Source organism: Pan troglodytes, chromosome 9 (assembly GCF_028858775.2).
Source record: "Pan troglodytes isolate AG18354 chromosome 9, NHGRI_mPanTro3-v2.0_pri, whole genome shotgun sequence".
Lineage (NCBI taxonomy): Eukaryota > Metazoa > Chordata > Mammalia > Primates > Hominidae > Pan > Pan troglodytes.
In genome coordinates, this window is record NC_072407.2 from 67,083,167 (window position 1) to 67,102,595 (window position 19,429).

Below are 19,429 nucleotides of genomic sequence, written 5' to 3' on the forward strand. Positions count from 1 at the left end.
CCTTGCTTCTGAGGGCTCCTCAAGCCTGGCAGACCCATAGCAAAGCACAGGCCTCTCTGGTCGGGGACCAGACACCCCAGTAAAACAGCAGTAGCCAGCCCTAGCTCACAGCTGGAAAGCAGCCCAGGCCAGTTGCTGGCCCCAGCAGCCAGGCGCTGGGGGAGCCTACTGTCCCTCAGCCGCCCTGAAGGAAGGAGAGGCAGGTGGAACCAGGGCAGCTCTAAGGCACCTCTGCCCAGGAGAGGACCTCACTACCTGGTGGAGACTCCACATGGATTTTTCTGGAACCCTAACAGTAACTACCCACTCACCGCCCAAGACATGGAAAAAAAGCAGAAGACCCTTTGAAAAGTGCTTGCAAAGCACAAGATGGGGCACTTTATCCTGTCCCCCCCACCCCCGCCAAAGCCTAAAGCGCTGGCAGGCTGCAAGTCACCAGCAGAGAAGGAAAAAAGCCACTTGGCGGTTTTAATTTTAGCTGCTCTGTGCCTGACAGGCAGGATTAGTTGGCTTGACCTTTAGTGTTGATGCCTCCCCAGGCCCAGGGCCTTAGGTGGCAGCTTCCAGGCACAAATCACCACTGGAGCTCATCAAACGTGGAGGTCTGAGCCCCAGGAAAAAGCCTTCAAAGGACAGAGACTAGAAAGATGAGCAGTGAACAAGGAGGGGCAAAACTGGTTCTCAGCGATGTTAACTAGTCACCAAAGGGGAGACTGTGGAGCCACCCACACACTGAGCTCCCACCACCAAAGCCACACACAGGAGGCAGGTGGTGGGCTTCCCTAATTAACCACCCAGTCTCACCCCCCGGGACCTGGTGCTGAACGAAAGTTAAGGCACCTTTGGTGCTGCTGCTGCTGCTGGTGGTAGAGGAAGTTTATGTGAAAAGAAAAACTGGGCGGGGCAGGCATTAAAAAGAAAATAAAGAAGCAGACCCAGAAAACCACACTGCTCTTTTATTCAATGGAACATCCCCGCTTTAGCGCAGTGTTGAATCTAACACCGAAAAAAGCCCAGAGAAATTTCTGCAGATAAACCAGTGAAGAGAACGCGCAGTATACATTATTGTCAACAGAATCACTCCATGGAGAGAGAAGCGGGAGGAAAAAGGAAGGAGAATGAACAAGGGGCTCAAACCCCTACACACTGCAAAACATTCAGACATTTGGGATTAAAATAAAACATAAAAGGAAGCCTTCCAGGAAGGAGAGGACCAAATGGAATCTGAGGCAGCTCAGGTGATCAAGGAGCACAGGAAGAACTCCAGGCTGGCAGGCGAGCCCGAGGGAGCTCAGGCTGCCCACCCACTGCTGGCAGGAGCGCCAGGACGGATGGGAATCCCGGAACCTGGAGATGAACCTACCCTCGGCAACTTTACAAGACTCCCTTGACAAGGGTGGCAGAGATTAAAAAACCCCACGCTTTAAACAAACATCTTTGGGGGTGGCTATGGCACCTTGAAAAACCCACAACCAGCTTGACATGAATAGCCAAAGCCCTTGCCCAAAACCATTTGCTCCCCTCTCCTTGGTAAGGGAAGGAGAACTGGAGAGAAGGGAAAGGAATCTAATTGCAGCAGAAGACCGGGGAGAGCATCTCCTTGGACGGAGTCTGAAGAAAGGAAAAGATAAAGAAGTAACAAAGGAAAAAGAAAAAAATTAATAAAAATTTCACGATATGGAGCCAGCGTGTTCCGATTCCGTCCACAAAAATAACTCAGGCTGCTTTGCCGAACCATCCTGTCCACCAGGGGCGTTGCTGAGGCTGTCTGCCTGGAAGGGTCACCAATGGGCGCGGAAAGTCCTCACTCTCATGGCTCGGGCCATCGCCGCCGCGGGGAGGGATCCTGGCGGCCCGGTTTGGGGAGAGGCAAAGGGAGTTGGGTGAGGAGAGAAAGAAGACAAAGAAGACACTCGATGCTACGGGGCGCCAGGAGAGCCCAAGCTGGCGCCCCTACTACCACCTGCCCGTTCCCAAGCGAATCCTCAGTCGCTTGGCCCAGCCCAGTGCGTGCACACACACACATGCGTGCACACACAATCACATGCGTGCGTCCCAATGTCTGGCTCCATATGGTGAGGTTCGGCGTGTTTAAACGAGACCAATTCTCTCTATATATAATATATATTTTCTTAAAAAACAAGTCTAGTTCTGTGGTGGAGGCGGTGGGGGAGCTGGAGGCATCCCGAAGGGCGGCATGCCCGCCACCCCCATGCCCATCATGGTGACAAAGTTAGAAGGGTCCATGGGAGGCGGAGGAGGAGGGGGCGGGGCATACATCATGCCGGCGGAACCAGGCGGTGGAGGCGGCGGAGGGGGAGGGGCCCCAGGCGGCAGAGGCGGCTGGACCCCGGGGGGCAGGGGCACCATAGTGGGGTTGCCTTGCATCTGAGGGGCTCCTGGAGAAGCTGCGGCAGCCGCCTGCTGCTGTTGCCATGGCGGGATGGACCCTGTGCCAGCGCTCGTGGTGGTAGTCGTCGTATCTGGGGTGGTAAAGAAGCCCAAGGTCACACGCGCGGGGGCACACCGCGGCTGTCTGCGGCTGCTGCCTTGGGATGGGGGCGAGGGGCGCCTGCTCCTTGCTTGGCATGCGGTACGGTGGTGGGGGGCGGGTGGGCGGGGCTGGTGATGGGGAGTGGAGGGGTGGGCAGGACTACCCTGGGGTCAGCCTCGAGGTCTCTGGGCTTAACAGAGTAAGCCCTTTGTCACCAATGCCCCTGGAAGGGCTGAGGGGAAGGTACCAGACACAAGAACAGCTCTGATGTCCCTCCGCCCAGCCGCCGCCACCACCGAACGGCACATTCAACCTCAAGGCCACAGCTGCTGTCTCCCCACTGCCCAGTCCCACCTCTGCAGTCTCTCACCCCAATCGCAGCCCTTGCCAGAGCAAGCATGCACCATCCCACTCGACCCATATGCACCAGGCTCAGTCCAGCCAGCCGCTCACTCAGCCTGCGAGGGTCTGGACTTCTGGCCCCCTACCTACAATAGCAGGCTCCCCTCCAGGCCCCCACGAACCTCTCCCCAGACACAACCACACCAAACATCAGCTCTCCTCTTCAAGATGCCCCTCCACCCCCTGGACCAGGAGGCCCTTTCTGTTTACAACCCCAGCAGAGCCCAGGGGCTCATCCCAAGACACCTGCCTGCTTGTGTGAGGCTCTATGGTTCCTGTCAGCCCCACCCCCATCCCACCCACCCCCACAAGCCCAAAATATTCTACTCACTTTGCTGCCATGGCAAGGGGGTACTGGAAGCCATACTGCTGCTGGGCGGAGGGGGTGGCGGAGGCTGCTGCTGCTGTTGTTGCCATGGGGGAAGAGGACCAGAGGGAGGGGGTGGGGGCTGCCCACTGGGAGGCGGCGGCGGCGGCGGCATCATGCCCATAGGTGGTGGCGGCATCATACCTGTGGACAGGTGGAGGCAAAGATGAGGCCTCAGGGAAAGGGGGGGACTTGGGCCAGAACCCCCACTCACCCAAGCCTAGGTGAAGACCCACAGCCAGCAGACAGCCATTACCTTTTCCTTGATGCAGGCGATAGACCCCAGAGCCCACAGGCGTACTTCCCAGGTACTGATCTTGATGGAAGGAAAGAGCAGGGACTTAGCAGGACATTGGAACTGGCCAGGGAAGCCACCCCTGTGATAACCTCAGTTGCTATCCTTACGCGAGTTCTGAAAACCATGCCTGTAAAAGGCAGGTCTGTGCTTACCCAACACAGAATCACTCCCTGAACCAGAATGGAGTCTTGCTCCTTCCAGAGCCATAACCCTGGCAAGCCAGGCAGACCCAGCACATTGCCCAGCCACTTGAGAGCTGCTTCTAGCCAACAGCGACCTGACGTAACCCCTTGCTTATCCCAAAGCCCCCAAGGTTTCTGGTCTGACACTTACTTACCCATTGGAGGAGGGCCATGGTGCCCAGGAGGGTGGGGGCCCTGGTTCATCGGTGGTGGTGGTGGCTGCATCCAAGGGGGTGGGGGTCCATTGGGGTTGTGCTGCATGGGATGTCCACCATGCCCACCTGTCAGGCTGGGTAATGGGTGTGGGAAGCTGTGGGGGCCACCTCCGGGCCCACCAGGACCACCTCCGTGCATGCCATGGTAGGGCCGACTCTCTGAAGGGCCAGAATTCATCCAGGGTGGGCGGCTCTGGGTGGTAGACATGAGAGACTACGTGAGAGCATTTCCTGCCAACGTCCCTGCCTGCGCCCCCTAGTGGCAACATTGTTCTTCGGGTTATGACACAGGACCAGAACACAAGAACAAGGTCTTCCCAAAGTGAGAAGTCCCCAAACTGGCCTGAGATCCCGGAAGAACAATGTTGCCATCCACATCCATTGTCTGCTCTACCCAAACCACGTGGCCATAGCTCCCAGTCTCTGCAGTAGAGAATGGGGAAGCCAGACCAAGAGAGCCAGCCCCCAGGCTCACCGGTGGAGGTGGGTTGTTGGCAGGAGCAGCAGGACGAGGTGCGCTGGCCAGGGGTGTGGTGGCAGGCCCAGAGGTGGAGCCCACAGATGCTGGGACAGGTGCTTCACCCAGTTCAGCCATGAGGGACAAATATTCTTTATCCATCCGTGCTTTATCCTGAGCTGACTGAGGATCACCAGGCCTGAAGTGGGGTGGGGGACACAAACAGAGAAAGGGGAAAAACTTGTTAAGAAGGAAGCTTTTATCCTGAGGAACCAACATATGGAAAGTTTTGAAGAATTCAATCACCAGATCATCACACATCTTTCTAACCCCTTACTGGGCATGGCTCTCAACAGTCTCATCAGATCTTCAGTTTCGTGCCCAGTTCTGCATCTGGGATCACCAGAGTAGAGGGGCCCTGGGCGAAGAGCACAGGAGACCCTGAGCACCGATGAAGCACAGGTTCTCTCAAGTCAATTTCATCAAACTTCATTCCCAGTTTGAGAAAAGGAAAATCTATGCAAGACTGGCACAACTGCCAGAACGAACTTCCTAAACAAAACCTTACATATTCGCCAGCCAGTCAGAAAGTGTTGATATCGAGTGCTGACTTGCAACTGGTCAGAAATCTGTAGAGATTGCTTAGTCTTCTTGAACCAATTCTGAACAGCAAAAGCAGTGAATTTCCTATTGAGTCCCAGTGAAAACATACCCAAAATGGAAACTTCCAGTTTTCTTGGGCTCAAGACAAACAAACAGGGGTATCTGTACAGCCTATTTCTAATCATCCTGGGCTTTAAATCACACCATTACAGACCACACTAACAGAAAGGATGTTTCTCTTGGTAAGATTAACAGCAACCAATGAATGTGCCAGAAAAGTTGTCCTGCACATCGCAGGCTACCAGGAAACCGCAAGAGCCAGCCCCTCACCTTTGGAATTTACAGTCTGAAGCAATGTGGCCAGCCCCTCCACACTTGGTACACACTGTGGTGTTGGTAATGCTGCGGGTCTCTGAGCTCTGCCAGGGTCTTAAGATCCTATTAAAGGAAAAAGAGGTCAATGCAAGGGAACAATCTCTACTTCCATAGGTTCTTCAGGTCTCTACACTCTCCTTTAAACTGATCACATACCTGTTATCGTCTTCCCGAAGGGTCCCATTTAAGCGAGCCAACTCCCGAAGCTGCATCTTCCGTAGATCATTCTGGTCCTCTGGGGTCTCGATACCCTGCTTCAGGATGTTTCTTATCTAGTGAAAATGCAATGGACAGTTAAGTGCTTAGGGCCTCCACCTAGGTTTCTGCCAGGAGGCTTCCTTTCTGGGCTCATCGCTCACCTGTTCCACTGCCTTTTTGACGTTCTCCATTGTATTGGCAGTAACCAGGGCATGAAGTGGCTCATCTTCTCCTGGCAACATCTGGCCATCTTTGCGCCCAACCTTCCCTTCTTTCACAGACCCTTTCCCCCGGATCATAATCTTGGCATTGCACTCCTTCTCTATGTTCTTCAGGGTGTTCCCTCTAGAGAGAGGCAGAAATGACTAAGTTTATACCTGACAAATTCACACTCAAGAGGGAAGAGAGGCTGGACCAATTTGGCATTGGTGGGAAACCACAAGCGCAGAGAATTGGATTTTCCCACCAAGAGCTCCATGAACTCTATATTATGGTCAGCCACAGTAAACCTGAGGATCTGACTTCTCCGCACTAGTGGGGAAGTTAAGACACCTTCTCACAGAAAGGCATTAATTCAGCCAAAATGAAATGTCCTACCAAAAACGGGAAAAGTAAGCCAACAGTACCCAAGTAGGCACAAAACGGACACATCTCGCAGGCTCTAAAGGAATTCTATATCCTATAGACCAGCAGTTACTCACCTGGGCCCGATGAGCAGCCCCACAAAGTTGATTTCTGGGTATTCATCTTGTGGAATCATGACTTTATCACTCACACGTGTTGCTGGAGGTCTAAGAAAGAAAAGCCTGTGTCACCGCACATTTCTGGAGAATGACACAGCCAGCGGCTTTTCTAAAACCAAATATTGGTACCAAGTGCTAATTATGGGTGACTTGAGGCAAGAGGTGAGTAGTACCAATACTGTCCCATCCCAGCAGGTCACCCATGATCTGCATGTGTCTTCATCCCAGATGACCGAGCCCCTCCGCTTACTTGTAATCTGCAGGTGGCTTGAAATCCGGATTGAGTGCAACCATCTCTGTGATGAGGTTGTGCCGCTCCTCTTCCAGCTTTTTGCGGGTGCGGAACTCTCGGGTGTTAAGCCGCTTCCCCTCGCTATTGTAGATGGGCTCAGGGGAAGGGGACCTGTGGGAAACAGACTCCCGTTTACTATTCTGCCCCGACTTCTCTCATTCCCACACGGACTATAACAAGTCTTTCCCAGCCCCTCTGCCTCTCAGACCCTAATACAACACTCTTCGGAGGAACCGACCATAACGTGTGCTACTCAAGATCGTGTGGAATGGGGAGATGGAAGCTGGCTTAACGTTAGGGGTCTGGGGTGTGTGAGAAAGGAAAAAAATAAAAGATTTTGCATCTAGAAGTGATGAGAGGAAAAAATGTCTATTCTTTGGGGAAAATCTTTGGACTGTAAGTGGCAAGGACAGTATCATCCCCTGGAGTCTTCTTGCCAAATATGGATTTTCTTCCATTTGAAAAAAAATTACATATCCCAACTTTATGAACCACAGAAACCCCAAGTTTAGGCAAAAGGTTAACTCTTGGAGAGCTCATGCCCTATGAGGAAAAGCTTCTGTACCCCTAACACATAGTATGTATGAGCTCTTTAACCCAATGCAACTGGGACTGAAGGCTACTGCAGCTACTTGGCCCCCACAATGGAGAGAGATGGTTCGCTTCGTCTTTGCTTTTCCTTCAATGGCCTGGCTGGCTGTGTCCAAGGCCCAGGAGACAACCTGTTTTCTGGCTGTTCGAGGTTGGGGAGTCTGGGTAGAGAAAAACGTTAAAGTGCTAAAGCAGCTTCTGCGAGAGGCTGCAAATGCAGATTTGGTCATACTTGTCTAGGGTCTGAACCTGCAAACAGCAAGGGGAAAACCTATGATTCTCCACCAGAGTTTACAAGTCCAGAAAGCAGATTTTCTCTCTCTCATTTTTTTAAGGAGTAAAATGCTGTTGCTACAAGTAAAAAAATATAATGATAAAATGGTCAGTTTACCACAGCTGGATTTTGCGGTAATAAAAAAGAGAGGTTACACTCCTAGAATTTTGAGTTAAGATTACAAAAAGGACCATAGCTTGATATTCTGAATGAAAATTTAGTAGCAGCTGCAAGAAGGGAAGAGACCATGTGGATCAGGTTATTAAAAAAACATACTGAAAGTAATCAAGACTCCTATACCCTTGGTTTAGTTGAGAGAACCTTGCCTAGTTGGAGAGCAAGGACTGAACTCGGCTGCTCCCACTGTCTTCAGCCTAAAGGGAACCATGTCACACCACGTTACACACACGATGGAATAAAAGGTCAGGTTTGTTCATGGCTAATGACGGCTAAATGACACCTCCGTTTCTAGCATTTGTATAAACTGTTAGCACAATCCATTAAGAGTGAACAAAAGCAAACATACCCCAGCTCATTAGACTACCATCTTATACATTTAAGTCTACAAGAAAAGTTTTAAACATGTTTTTACTGTGCAAGTTAAGCAGTATCAAAATAACAATAAAGTGGCTTAAGTGATATAACACCTTTTTAAGAAATTATCTTAATTAAGAAAACCCATGCATTTCCCTCCAACCTGGGCTCAAAAGCAAAACCAATCAGGCATTAGGGCCTCTTTCAAAACTGAATACAAGGGAGGAGAAACCCTGCTCTGGTTTTATTTCTAACATGCTTGACATTTCTAATTCCCACCCCACAGCTGTCTGGAATTAAGCATTCTTAGCTAGTTACAAAAACAAGTCTTACCAGCACCCAATTGGCCATGTGAAGGCCTCACAACAGTTTAACCTCCTCCCAAATTGCAGAAGTGAAAGGCAAAAGCTAGTATTCTAGAGGTTAGACTGGCCCGACTTCTTCACCTCCAATAGGCATCGGCTAGATCAACTAAATTCTAATCCCAGTTATCCAGGAAGCAAAGAAGGTTTGTTAAAAATTCAACCTTTGGAGGAATTGACTGGTGACCTGTAGACATATTATTAAAGGGAAAAAGGCCAAAAAGGCACTAAACAGTTGTGGTCTGTGACCTACAATGTAAATTAAAAAAAAAAAAAAAAAATCTTCAAAAAGAAACGAAACACAACACAACCCTACAACCAAAATCTATCTATAGGTAAAATATAGCAAATGTAGTAAGTCAAATTAAAGAGTCAATATGGAGAAACGAGGAAGTTAATGTTTCCTGGCAAAGGGCGGAAGAAAGATGCATGAGTGAGTGACTTCTAAAGCCATTACATCATCTTCCTGATTTAATAAGCTATTAACTGGGTAACAAAAACCAAAAACACTACTTTTTAAAGCAAAGTCTTTTCAACTATGCTGTATGTACTAAGAGAAAATTCAGTGAGAGGGAGAGACTTACTGCCCTTCTAATTAAATGACCAATTTTAGCTGTTCAATCAGCTAATAAAATTCCAGTTTAAAAAAGTTCATCTCCCCCACACAATTTATTTTTCTGAGGTGAGAGAAACTGCAAACTGAAATGACATGACCACAGCTGTTTGAGGCCCACGCTCCCTTTAAGGAAAAAAAAAAGTAATTTAGGGTTGGTTGCATGCCTTCCCAAAATAGGTGAGAATATTCTGGCCCCTCCCAACACCCCCAAGGCAATGGCCAAGGCTGAAAGTTAACTGGCAGTGAAGGAAGTTGGTTAGAAATCTCATCTGATTTTGAAACCATCTCAAAACCATGAGCAGGAAGACTGCAGCAATGAGCTGACCAGAGCTCCTGGCTTGCTCAAGTTCAGTGATGCTCAAAAATATTTTTAGTCCCTGCACCGTGTACCTGTGAGAAAAACTCTATGCCCTGGGCTTTTGGCCAAAGCAGGTACTGAAAAGGCAGGTTAACGGGCCACCTCACTGTCCCCTAAGGGTGTGTAAATCAGGTTAAGATCTACATGCTTACCAATTGGAAACCAGTTGTCCATTTTCCTGTAACTTTTTATTCTCCCAACATTTTTAAGTTTTATTCCAATTTTCTAACTGTTGACTGACCATACATATTTCTAATTAAACCTTAATCCCCAGAGTGGTCAGGGTACAGTCGTCATACTAGGATTTTATTGAACTGACACAATATGTTGCCACCAGTAAAACGTATTGAGAAAAAGGTAAAAGCGTTACTGTCAGCTGGTTAAAACTGTTTCCCAACCTGTCCTCAGGGTTAGGGGGGATGCCCAGGTCTCCTGTGCGCAGTTTACGAGTCAGGTCTTCTATCTGCAGTTGCACTGGAAGAAACCAGGTTAGGAAAGAAAAAAAAGGATGGAAAAAAGACAATGTTACCAATAAACATCTCAAATCTCAACAACAAGCATGAAGAACTCGGAGACTTTGAAAGGGACGACTGATCAGTGAACACATTGAAGCAAAAACCCCCAACCACCTATCGGCAGGAGTCCTTTTACATCTATAGGTTTTTTTCACTTCAAAATGGTTATCACTTAAGGAAGCAAACAGTTTGTTGGAAGAGGGGTTAGCAATAAAGACTGTTCACTAAGGCTAACATCCAAGCAATTATTAGGAGGTGTTTCACCTCTTCCTCCCCACCAAGGCTTGCTTACCATTGGTACCCAGAACCATAAACCGTGTTACGTCACCAATACCCGACTCCCATCAAATTACTTGAGGGCAAGAATTGAGTTTTTTCTTCATTAAATGTTAAACATAGCCCAAAATGAGACCCAATTAACATGGGACAAGGAAAAATACCAATTGAACAAAGATCACTTTCATTAATACATTTAAAATTCCTTAAATAAGACATTTAATAACAAAATTCAACACCTTATAGAAATTTGTACATACTCTTTCTGTACAACCAGACCTGTACTAGTAAGGGTCTCCCAATACCTGCAGCTTTTATTCAATTATATGAAATATTTATTCAAATATTAAATGACAAACCACATATCTTAATAAACCAGTAACCATAAAGTGCTAAGAATTTGTTTTCAGGCTCACTGTTCATATGGGGAGCAGGCATGTAGAAGAATGGAATGTGTGTTCAAGGACAATGTACTTGGCCCTCGGGCCTTGACCAATGAGGCTGTGCATGAAAAAGAGAGATGAGGGTTTCACAAAAGTTGCCAGTGACGCCAGGGAAATGTTACACAGCTGATTTTCCAAGATAATGGGAACTGCAGAGCCAGAGCAGCTTTCTTCAACATGCAGAATAACCACCTGTTCCTTACCTTCGCAGCATCTGAGAATTTTCAGCAGGCATCTCCAATAAGGGCAAATGTTACTAGGTTGGGTTAAAACTGAGCTGGCTCCAAGATAGGATTAATGCGTGTCTAACCAAAGATTCCTTCTAACTTTAAATACATCCACAGGGCTATACCACACCCACACACTGAAACCCCGAAGAAATGAAAACCCATTATTATCGAAAGAAGATACTGGCCGGGCACAGTGGCTCACACCTGTAATCCCAGTACTTTGGGAGGCCAAGGCAGGCAGATCATGAGGACAAGAGATGGAGACCATCCTGGCCAACATGGTGAAACCCCGTCTCTACTAAAAATACAAAAAAAATTAGCTGGGCATGGTGGCGTGCGCCTGTAGTCCCAGCTACTTGGGAGGCTGAGGTGGGAGAATCACTTGAACCCAGGAGACGCAGGTTGCAGTGAGCCGAGATCGCACCACTACACTCCAGCCTGGCGACACAGCAAGACTCAGTCTCTCAAAGAAAAAAAAAAAAAAAAAAAGATATTGAGGGCATCCTGGACAAAGCAGTATGTACCGTGGGAGACAGAAAAGTAGTAAGACACATGGTTCCCCCCCAAGCTCCTTTATGCCTAAAAAGTTCTGACTTTGCAGTTGAGTATTAAGCTCAACAACTCGAGGTGAAAGTCACCTTCACTGAGGGGAGAAGGTGAGTCTTCCTAGCTGACTATGGAGATGTGGGGCCTGATCTAAATAAAAAGGGTCATTCTCTTCTGTGGAGAACTACACCTCTCCTTTGATTCTATTTTGATTATAGCTATAAATAGCCCTTAGGGCCCAGTGAACTAACTAGCCCTCCACAGAAACAGAAATGGAGAGATATAAAGAATTTGTGCTCTTCCCATCTTCTAAGTATGCTTGTGTTCTTGGGATATCACTCCACTAGGGGCATTTCACAAGGATGTAAAGACCCAGACTAGTCTAATATGAGACACAACGGAATGGGTGGGAGTAGACAGGAACAGTAGGGGAAAGAACAAGTATTAGTAGTACTGTGAAAGGAGACAGACAATTCCAACGCCTCAAAATTCTCAGCAGTCTAAAAAACAGGAAATTAAGACCCTCAAAAGTAGTAACATGCTGGCCTTGAAGCTTTTTGGTTGTGAAGGCCACAGCCTCGTAGGCTTAGGTCTTTGCCCGAATTTCCTCCAAAGGGGATGTTTATTTGGTTAGTAGAAAATGTTTATAAAGTGAACTTTTTTGAGACAGCTGCACAGGTATATAAAGATAAAACTTGCATTAAAAACTTTTTTTTCCAAAAAAGCAATTTTGAGGTTAATTTCAATTCCACTGTGGATAGTCATACTTAATTCTCAAAACCTCCCAGCAGATAAAACCTTTTTATCCTAGCACTTCATTCCATATCCATGCAATATCCCTTTCCCAGCAGAGTTCTTTAAGAGTAAATACAAGAGCCTTCATTTTAAGACAGCTCTCCATAGACCAAACCAGAAAAGATGTTGAAGGGAAGGTTAAACTCTTAAATTCAAGAAAATAAAAAGGGGTAAATTGTAAACACACTTTCAGAACCACTTTTTGTCATTTTTTTTTCTTTCAGAAAGTACCTATAAAAAATAAAAGACCACATTTTAGGGGGAGAAATATAAAATTATGGTGAAAGGCCATGCTGTGAAAAGTACTTGGTTTCCAGTACCTGCGGTGTTCTCCACTGGGGCCTGTCCAGAGAGGCAGATGACACTCACCTCATCAACTGGCAATGAACAGCAGCTGAAAAGGGTGGCTGCTGGATTGGGGACTGTTCTTACTCCTAAGTGAAACCCTACCTTCCTGATACTCATGGAGAACACTGCAGTTACGAACAGACCAAAACAAGGAGCTGCAAATGCAGAACTCACTGGGCAAAAACTGACAGATGATACCAAAGTCGTGAAAGTATCTCATCTCAAAAAAGATAACTACAATCTCAAACTTTCAAAAAATGCAGATCTTGCTCAGAATAAATCGTAACAATCTCAAAGTGCATTTGGATGCAGAACGTATATTTACCTATATAAGCTCTTTCTTGTTCTCGAGTAAGTCCAGGGGGAATAACTGTAGGCATTCCCGGAATCACTGTCTTCTGTTCCATTGTGTCTTGGTTCCAGCGGCTCCTCTTCCGCTTCTTACTTGGGAAGTCTAAAGGCAGAGACAAAATCCATCCGATGTAAATATAAGTAGTTATCAACAGACAGCTAAGGGTATTTAAGGTACTACACAGAAACTCAGCAGACTGTGAAACTAAGAGCTTAACCTAAAACTTAAACATTAAAAAAACAGAAAACAAACCTCAGAGATCTAAAGCTTATGGCCACTACAAGGGTATGTGGTCCTTGGTCAGGCAAGTTAACATTTCACCTTCTTTTGTCTAGAGAAACTGTCAAATATATAAACGTGGTAATCTTAATGCATACGGCTGCAGAGGGTGTTAGATAGATACTACATCAACCATGAGTGCTCTGAAATCCCCAGGGGAGACAAGAATACACTGAAGAATCATAGATTTGTAAAGCAGTCCTGATGGGACTGGGGCTCCACCCACCTCCACTCCCCTCACCAGTCACTTTTGTACGAGAGGCCGGACCACAACTAAACCTAGTTACACCCTACCAAGTGGGAAAAGCCCAATTCTTCAACAAGATCACCTTTGTCTTCATAAGTTTAGCCAAGATCAGCATTCAGTTTTCCTGGCCAGTTGGACACTGAGGGTCTGAACTCTTAAAAGTATCTATCAAAAATTCAACAACCTATACAATAGCAGCCAAGTTCTCCTTTCCCCGTACACAGGCAAAAACTCCCTACATTTGCCACAAAAGAGTCCTTCTATTTCCCAAGGGGTACAGGATCAGAGGGAAAAGCTTTTTAAAACAAAGCGACAGGGCAGCGGATCACACTGAGATCTAAACATACTGAACGGAGATTTAAAAAAACAAACAAACTAAAGTTCTCTCCCCAAAAGAGACCAAGAAAGATCAGACCCAACCATCATCTGAAGCATGCCAACCTCTCCCGGATGAAAACCCTGCCTTGCTGTAGAAGCAGAGGAGCTATCCTTGGTACGGTTCCCATTCTGGTTCCTCAAGACCAGAAGGGAGTCGCTGCACGTCATCAGGTGAGGCTTTCACGCCCTGCTGGCATTCACAGCTAGCACCCCGTCCAGCGCTGAACACCCGCCACCCCTGTTCCCGACACCAGCGGACTGGACAGCAATAGGGGACCCCCAGTCTATACAGTTGCGCCGCACAGCCCGGCCACCTCACTGCGTCTGCGCACAGAGCGCCTCCCGCCCGCCCAGCCCTCCCCCCACAGCGCGCGTGCGCACTCGAGGCCCCAGAACCAGGCCGCGCGCGCCCTGGGGCGCCTCCGCCCGGGCCTCCCCGTGCGCGCACGCGCGCCCCTGCCGCGTGCAGCCGCCGTCGCCGCCGCCGCGCGCCCCTCAGGCGGCCGGGCCCGTCCGCGCGACGCCTCTCGCGCTCTCTCGGCCCGACTCACCTCCTCCGCCACCGGCCGGGCCCGGCTGCTGGTCCTTACGCGGCGGCTGGGGTGGCAGCGGCTGCGGCGGCGACACGCGCTGGTAGAGCGGCGGCGGAGGGAGCGGCTGCGGCGGCGGGTACGAGGCGCCGGGGGACGGTGGCGGTGGAGGCGGCGGCGGCTGCTGGGGAGGCGGAGGGGGCGGCGGCGGAGGCGGCGGAGGCAGCGCCGCGAAGGGGAAGGCCGCGGTCAGGGCCCCCATCGAGCCCACGGGCGGGGGCGGGGGCGGCGGCGGCCCGGGAGCCAGCAGCCCCGCCCCAGGCCCAGGTGCAGGCGGAGGGCCCGGCTCGAAGCCTCCTTTGGGCCCGGGGAGCGGGGGCAGCCCGGGGGGGCCCAGCTTACCCAACGGCGTGGCGTTCGCTCCGGTCGCCATGGCGCCACCGGGGACAGGCACCGGCACCTGCTTTTCCTCTGCGGCGGCTTCTCCTTCGCAAGCCTCCCGGGGGGAGGGGACCCGAATGCGCTGCCGGAGCGCGCGGAGCCCGTCCTCTCACGCGGCGGGCGGCGGCGGCGCGAGACGCACAAAGAGGGAGGAGAGAGGGCGCCGCGGGGGCGGGCCGGGGGCGGCGGGGCCGGGGCCTGGATTGGGCCGGGCCGAGGCGAAGGGTCGAAATCGGCGGCCTCCGATTGGCGGAGCCTCAGTCCTTCTTGATGCGCGCTGGGATTGGCCGAACCGTTAGGCCAGGCGAGGAAATGGCGGCGGAGTTCGGTGGGCTGGGAGGTGTCGCAGCGCGCACTTCATTTGTTACTGCGTGAACTGAGCTCCGAGTCCAGAAAGGAGGGGATGGGGTGGGGCGAACTCTATGACGGAGCGGCGGCGAGCTCTCTCATTGGCTGCGGTGGTGGACTCAATCAATCTCGCCTGCGTTGTAGTGTCGCGGGATTGGCTGTCGCTGGTTCCAGCCTTTTTTTACTCCCCTCCCCCAGGGGGCAGTTTCTCCGGGATTAAGCGAGAAGTCGCGGCGGAAAAGGCCCAGCCGGAACGAGATTTACGGCGGGGGAGTCCTGGAGCAGGAAGTGCGCATGCGTAGATGGAGCAAAACTGCCTCGCCACCCGTCTCCCTTCACCATCGACCCTTGGGTCCAGCAAGGAAGCCCTAAGTGACGTCAACCTTTGTTCCCATGGTAACGCAGAACCTTGGGGCGGGAGCAGGGGAGGGGCTGGCGCGCGCCGGAAAACCGGCTCAGTTGACGCTGCAGGTAAAAAGAGACTTCCTGTTTTTTTGAAAAAAAAAAAAAGTGACCCAAAAAGCTACGAATAGAGAAGACTTATCGAAGGATTTAAAACAGTATTTGAACTGATGCAACAACATATTAGATGAAAGGTAACAGAAGGTTGTCAGTTCAAAAATTACAAATACACACTTATATTGGAATCTCCACGGAGTTCAGAGGATTTAATTAAATGATCTTAAAATCGTATAAAACAATAACTACGGCCGGGCGCGGTGGCTCACGCCTGTAATCCCAGTACTTTGACAGGCCGAGGCGGGCGAATCACAAGGTCAGAAGGTCGAGACCAGCCTGACCAACATGGCGAAACCCCGTCTCTACGAAAAATACAAAAATTAGTTGGGCATAGTGGTGCACTCCTGCAATCCCAGCTTCCCAGGAGGATGAGGCAGGAGAATCGCTTGAACCCGGGAGGCGGAGGTTGCAGTGAGCCGAGATCGGGCCACTGCACTTCAGCCTGGGTGACAGAGCGAGATTGTCAAAAATAAAAATAAAAATAACTACTACAGTACTGGGAAAACTTTACAAGACGGAGCAGGAGCTTGCCTTTCCAGATGACAAACATAGTATATAAAACACAATAGGCCAGTGCCAAGGCACTGGGAGGCCAAGGCGGGGGGGATCACCTGAGGTCAGGAGTTCGAGACCAACCTGACCAACACGGTGAAACCCCCGTCTCTACTAAAAGTACAAAAATTAGCCGAGCATGGTGGCGGACGCCTATAATCCCAGCTTCTCAGGAGGCTGAGGCAGGAGAATTGCTTGAACCCAGGAGGCGGAGGTGTAGTGAGCTGAGATCGCACCACTGTACTCCAGCCTGGGCAACAGCATGAGACTCCGTCTCAAAAACAAAAAACCACAATAATAAAACAATATGATATTGTTGGTAGGAAAGACACATTAGTGCAACAGAATCCGGAAATACCACAAAGGTAGTATTTTATTTCAATCAGGAAAAGATGATTTCGTTGATAAATGGCGTAGAATCTTAAATTTAAACAACAAAACATTTAGAATATAATTTAGGAGACTATAAGGGTATTCTAGGGGTTGAGAACTGCAAAGACAGGAACCTCAAACTGTAAAAAGATATACTTGATTACCCCGAAAATTAACACTGATAAAAGTCAAGAGACAATGATAGATGAGGAAAAAATATTTGCCATACATGATAAAGAGCCAATACCTGTAATATACAAATACATCTTAAAAACTAATTAGAAAAAAGGCAAAAACAATAGAAAATGAGCAAAAAATAGGAATGGACATGTCTCAGAAGAACAAATCCAAATAGCCAAGAAATATGAAAGGGTGCACAACCCCTCTGCTGTGGTTTTTTAAAATAAATAGAAAAGATGTTGGAACCCCCACAACACTTGAAACCTGGAGAGAGAGGTGACTGTGATCTCAGCCATGTATGGTTATAATTTTTTCTGAGATAATAAATTAGACCTGCTTGTTTTTCTTGTTCTGTACAATTATTGGAGAGAATTAAACATGGGACAAAAACCTGCTGCCTTCTTAATGACCCTTCTTATAGATAACTTCCCTTTTGTTGTCCTGCTTTACTTAGACCAGATGACAGCAAACCCATGACTATTACACCCTCTGTAAAAAATGTTAAATGTATGCCTCCCAAAAAGAAACACTGCTTACAACCAAATTATTTATTATTATTATTTCAATTTGAGACAGAGTCTGGCTCTGTCGCCCAGGCTGGAGTGCAATGGCACAATCTCGGCTCACTGCACCCTCTGCCTCCCAGGTTCAAGCGATTCTCCCAGCTCAGCCTCCTGAGTAGCCAGGATTACAGCCACCTGCCATCATGCCCAGCTAATTGTTATATTTTTGTAGAGATGGAATTTCACCCATGTTGGCCAGGCTGGTCTTGAACTCCTGACCTCAGGTGATCTGCCCGCCTCGGCCTCCCAAAGTGCTGGGATTACAGGAGTGGGCCACTGCACTCGGCCTATAACCAAATTACTGTAAGTACGCACTGACCATATATGAAGAATGTAATCCTAAAACTCCTCTGCCTCTGTGTGTGTAAATGAAACCTTAACTTCTCTACTTCGAAACACTGACTCCATTCATTTGGAGTCGGTGTTTCCAGGTAGTCCACCCTCATGTTTTGTGCTTGAATAAACTATTGAAATTAGATTCTGACCCTTTTGATTACTTTAGGTGGACAGGTTTGAATGTGTCCCCCAAAGCTCATGTGTTAGAAACTTAATCTCCAGCCAGGCACGGTGGCTCCAACACTTTGGGAGGCCGAGGTGGGTGGATCACCTGAGGTCAGGAGTTCGAGACCAGCCTGGCCAACATGATTCTCCTGCCTCAGCCTCCCAAGTAGTTGGGATTACAGGTGCCGCCACTATGCCTGGCTAATTTTTTGTATTTTTAATAGAGACAGGGTTTCACCATGTTGGCCAGGCTGGTCTCGAACTCCTAACCTCAGGTGATCCACCCACCTTGGCCTCCCAAACTGCTGGGATTACAGGCGTGAGCCACTGCGCCCAGCCAGAAATCTCTATTCTTTATAAATTACCCAGACTGGGTGTGGTGGCTAATGCCTGTAATCCCAGCACTTTGAGGGTCTGAGGTGGGAGGATCTCTTGAGCTCAGAAGTTTGTGACCAGCCTGGGCAACATCTACTAAAAAAATAAAAAATAAAAAAAAATGCTGGTCATGGTGGTCCATGTCTATAGTCCCAGCTACACAAGAGGCTGAAGCAGGAGGATTACTTGAGCCCAGGAGATCAAGGCTGCAATGAGCTATGATCACGCCACTGCAATCCAGCCTGAGCAACAGAGCAAGACCCTGTCTCAAATAAATAAATTACCCAGTCTCAGGGATTCTGTTATAGCAGTACCACCTTAGACTGTGCTGAGTTTGTGCGACTGAGACTAGCTAATTTATTTACCAGTATTTAGACACTGCCTATAAGGGAAATACAAATTAAGGTGATAATGAGGAATCTCAAAATAAATGAAAATAGCAGAACATAAATGTGCTAACACCTACTATCGTTAATCTTTTAGAAAGCATTCTGTTGTCTATTAAAATTGTTCCCCCTTTCAAAAAATAAAAAAATATGCACCTGTACTCACAGTTACTTGTGAAGCTGAGGTGGGAGGATCCCTTGAGCCCAGGAGGTAGAGGCAGAAGTGAGCTGTGATTGGGCGACAGAGTGAGACTCTGTCTCAAAAGAAAGAAAACATAAACCCTTTCGATCCAATATCCCACTCCTGGGAATCTGCCCCCAAACAAGCCATGTGATTATATAATGTTTTCAAAGTCTTCTGCATTTACTGCAGCATTGTTTTGTAGTGGTAAAAATGGGCAAACAGAGTGAATTTCCATCAATATATGAACGACTGAATTGGAAAACCCATAACCTAGAATATTAGGCAGCTTTGAAAAGCTGTTAATTCATACTAACCGACCTAAAGTAACTACTGTTCTGTGTTAACAAAGAAATACATATGACATGGCTTTGTTTTTGCAACACAAACCCCATACAGATGTGTGCATGTTTGCATATGATTATCTGAGCATAACAAAGGCTACAGAAGGATACACAGCACATGCCCTATTGCAGAGTGAAATGGGCGGCTGGAAGTTGCCCAACACATCTTAAACATCCAACTTTTTTTTTTTTTTCTTATGAGATGGAGTCTTGCTCTGTCACCCAGACCAGAGTGCAGTGGCATGATCTTGGCTCACTGCAACCTCCTCCTCCTGGGTTCAAGCGATTCTCGTGACTCAGCCTCCAGAGTAGCTGGGATTACAGGCATGCGCCACCATGCTGGGCTAATTTTTGTATTTTTAGTAGA

The 19,429-nt window shown here is 48.6% G+C and overlaps 1 protein-coding gene across 28 annotated transcripts; it reads right to left on the reverse strand.

Moving 5' to 3' along the window:
- Positions 1–934: 934 nt before the first annotated feature.
- SF1 (splicing factor 1) lies at positions 935–15,463 on the reverse strand. Of its 28 annotated transcripts, none has more exons than XM_063784162.1 (15): positions 14,703–15,119; positions 14,322–14,481; positions 12,840–12,968; positions 9,760–9,835; positions 6,585–6,737; positions 6,293–6,382; positions 5,753–5,936; positions 5,550–5,665; positions 5,349–5,456; positions 4,434–4,614; positions 3,899–4,172; positions 3,520–3,579; positions 3,228–3,407; positions 2,279–2,483; positions 935–1,846 (listed from the first exon to the last, which is right to left on the reverse strand). In XM_063784162.1, the coding sequence occupies exons 3-15, from the start codon at positions 12,919–12,921 to the stop codon at positions 1,717–1,719; spliced, it is 1,839 nt and encodes a 612-aa protein (XP_063640232.1). In that variant the 5' UTR covers positions 12,922–12,968; positions 14,322–14,481; positions 14,703–15,119; the 3' UTR covers positions 935–1,716. The 28 variants fall into 28 exon arrangements, with proteins under 28 accessions (XP_063640232.1, XP_063640231.1, XP_001166699.2 ...); XM_063784161.1 differs by having other exon boundaries at positions 14,322–14,484; positions 14,703–15,096; XM_001166699.7 differs by lacking the exon at positions 14,322–14,481 and having other exon boundaries at positions 14,703–15,448.
- Positions 15,464–19,429: the final 3,966 nt, after the last annotated feature.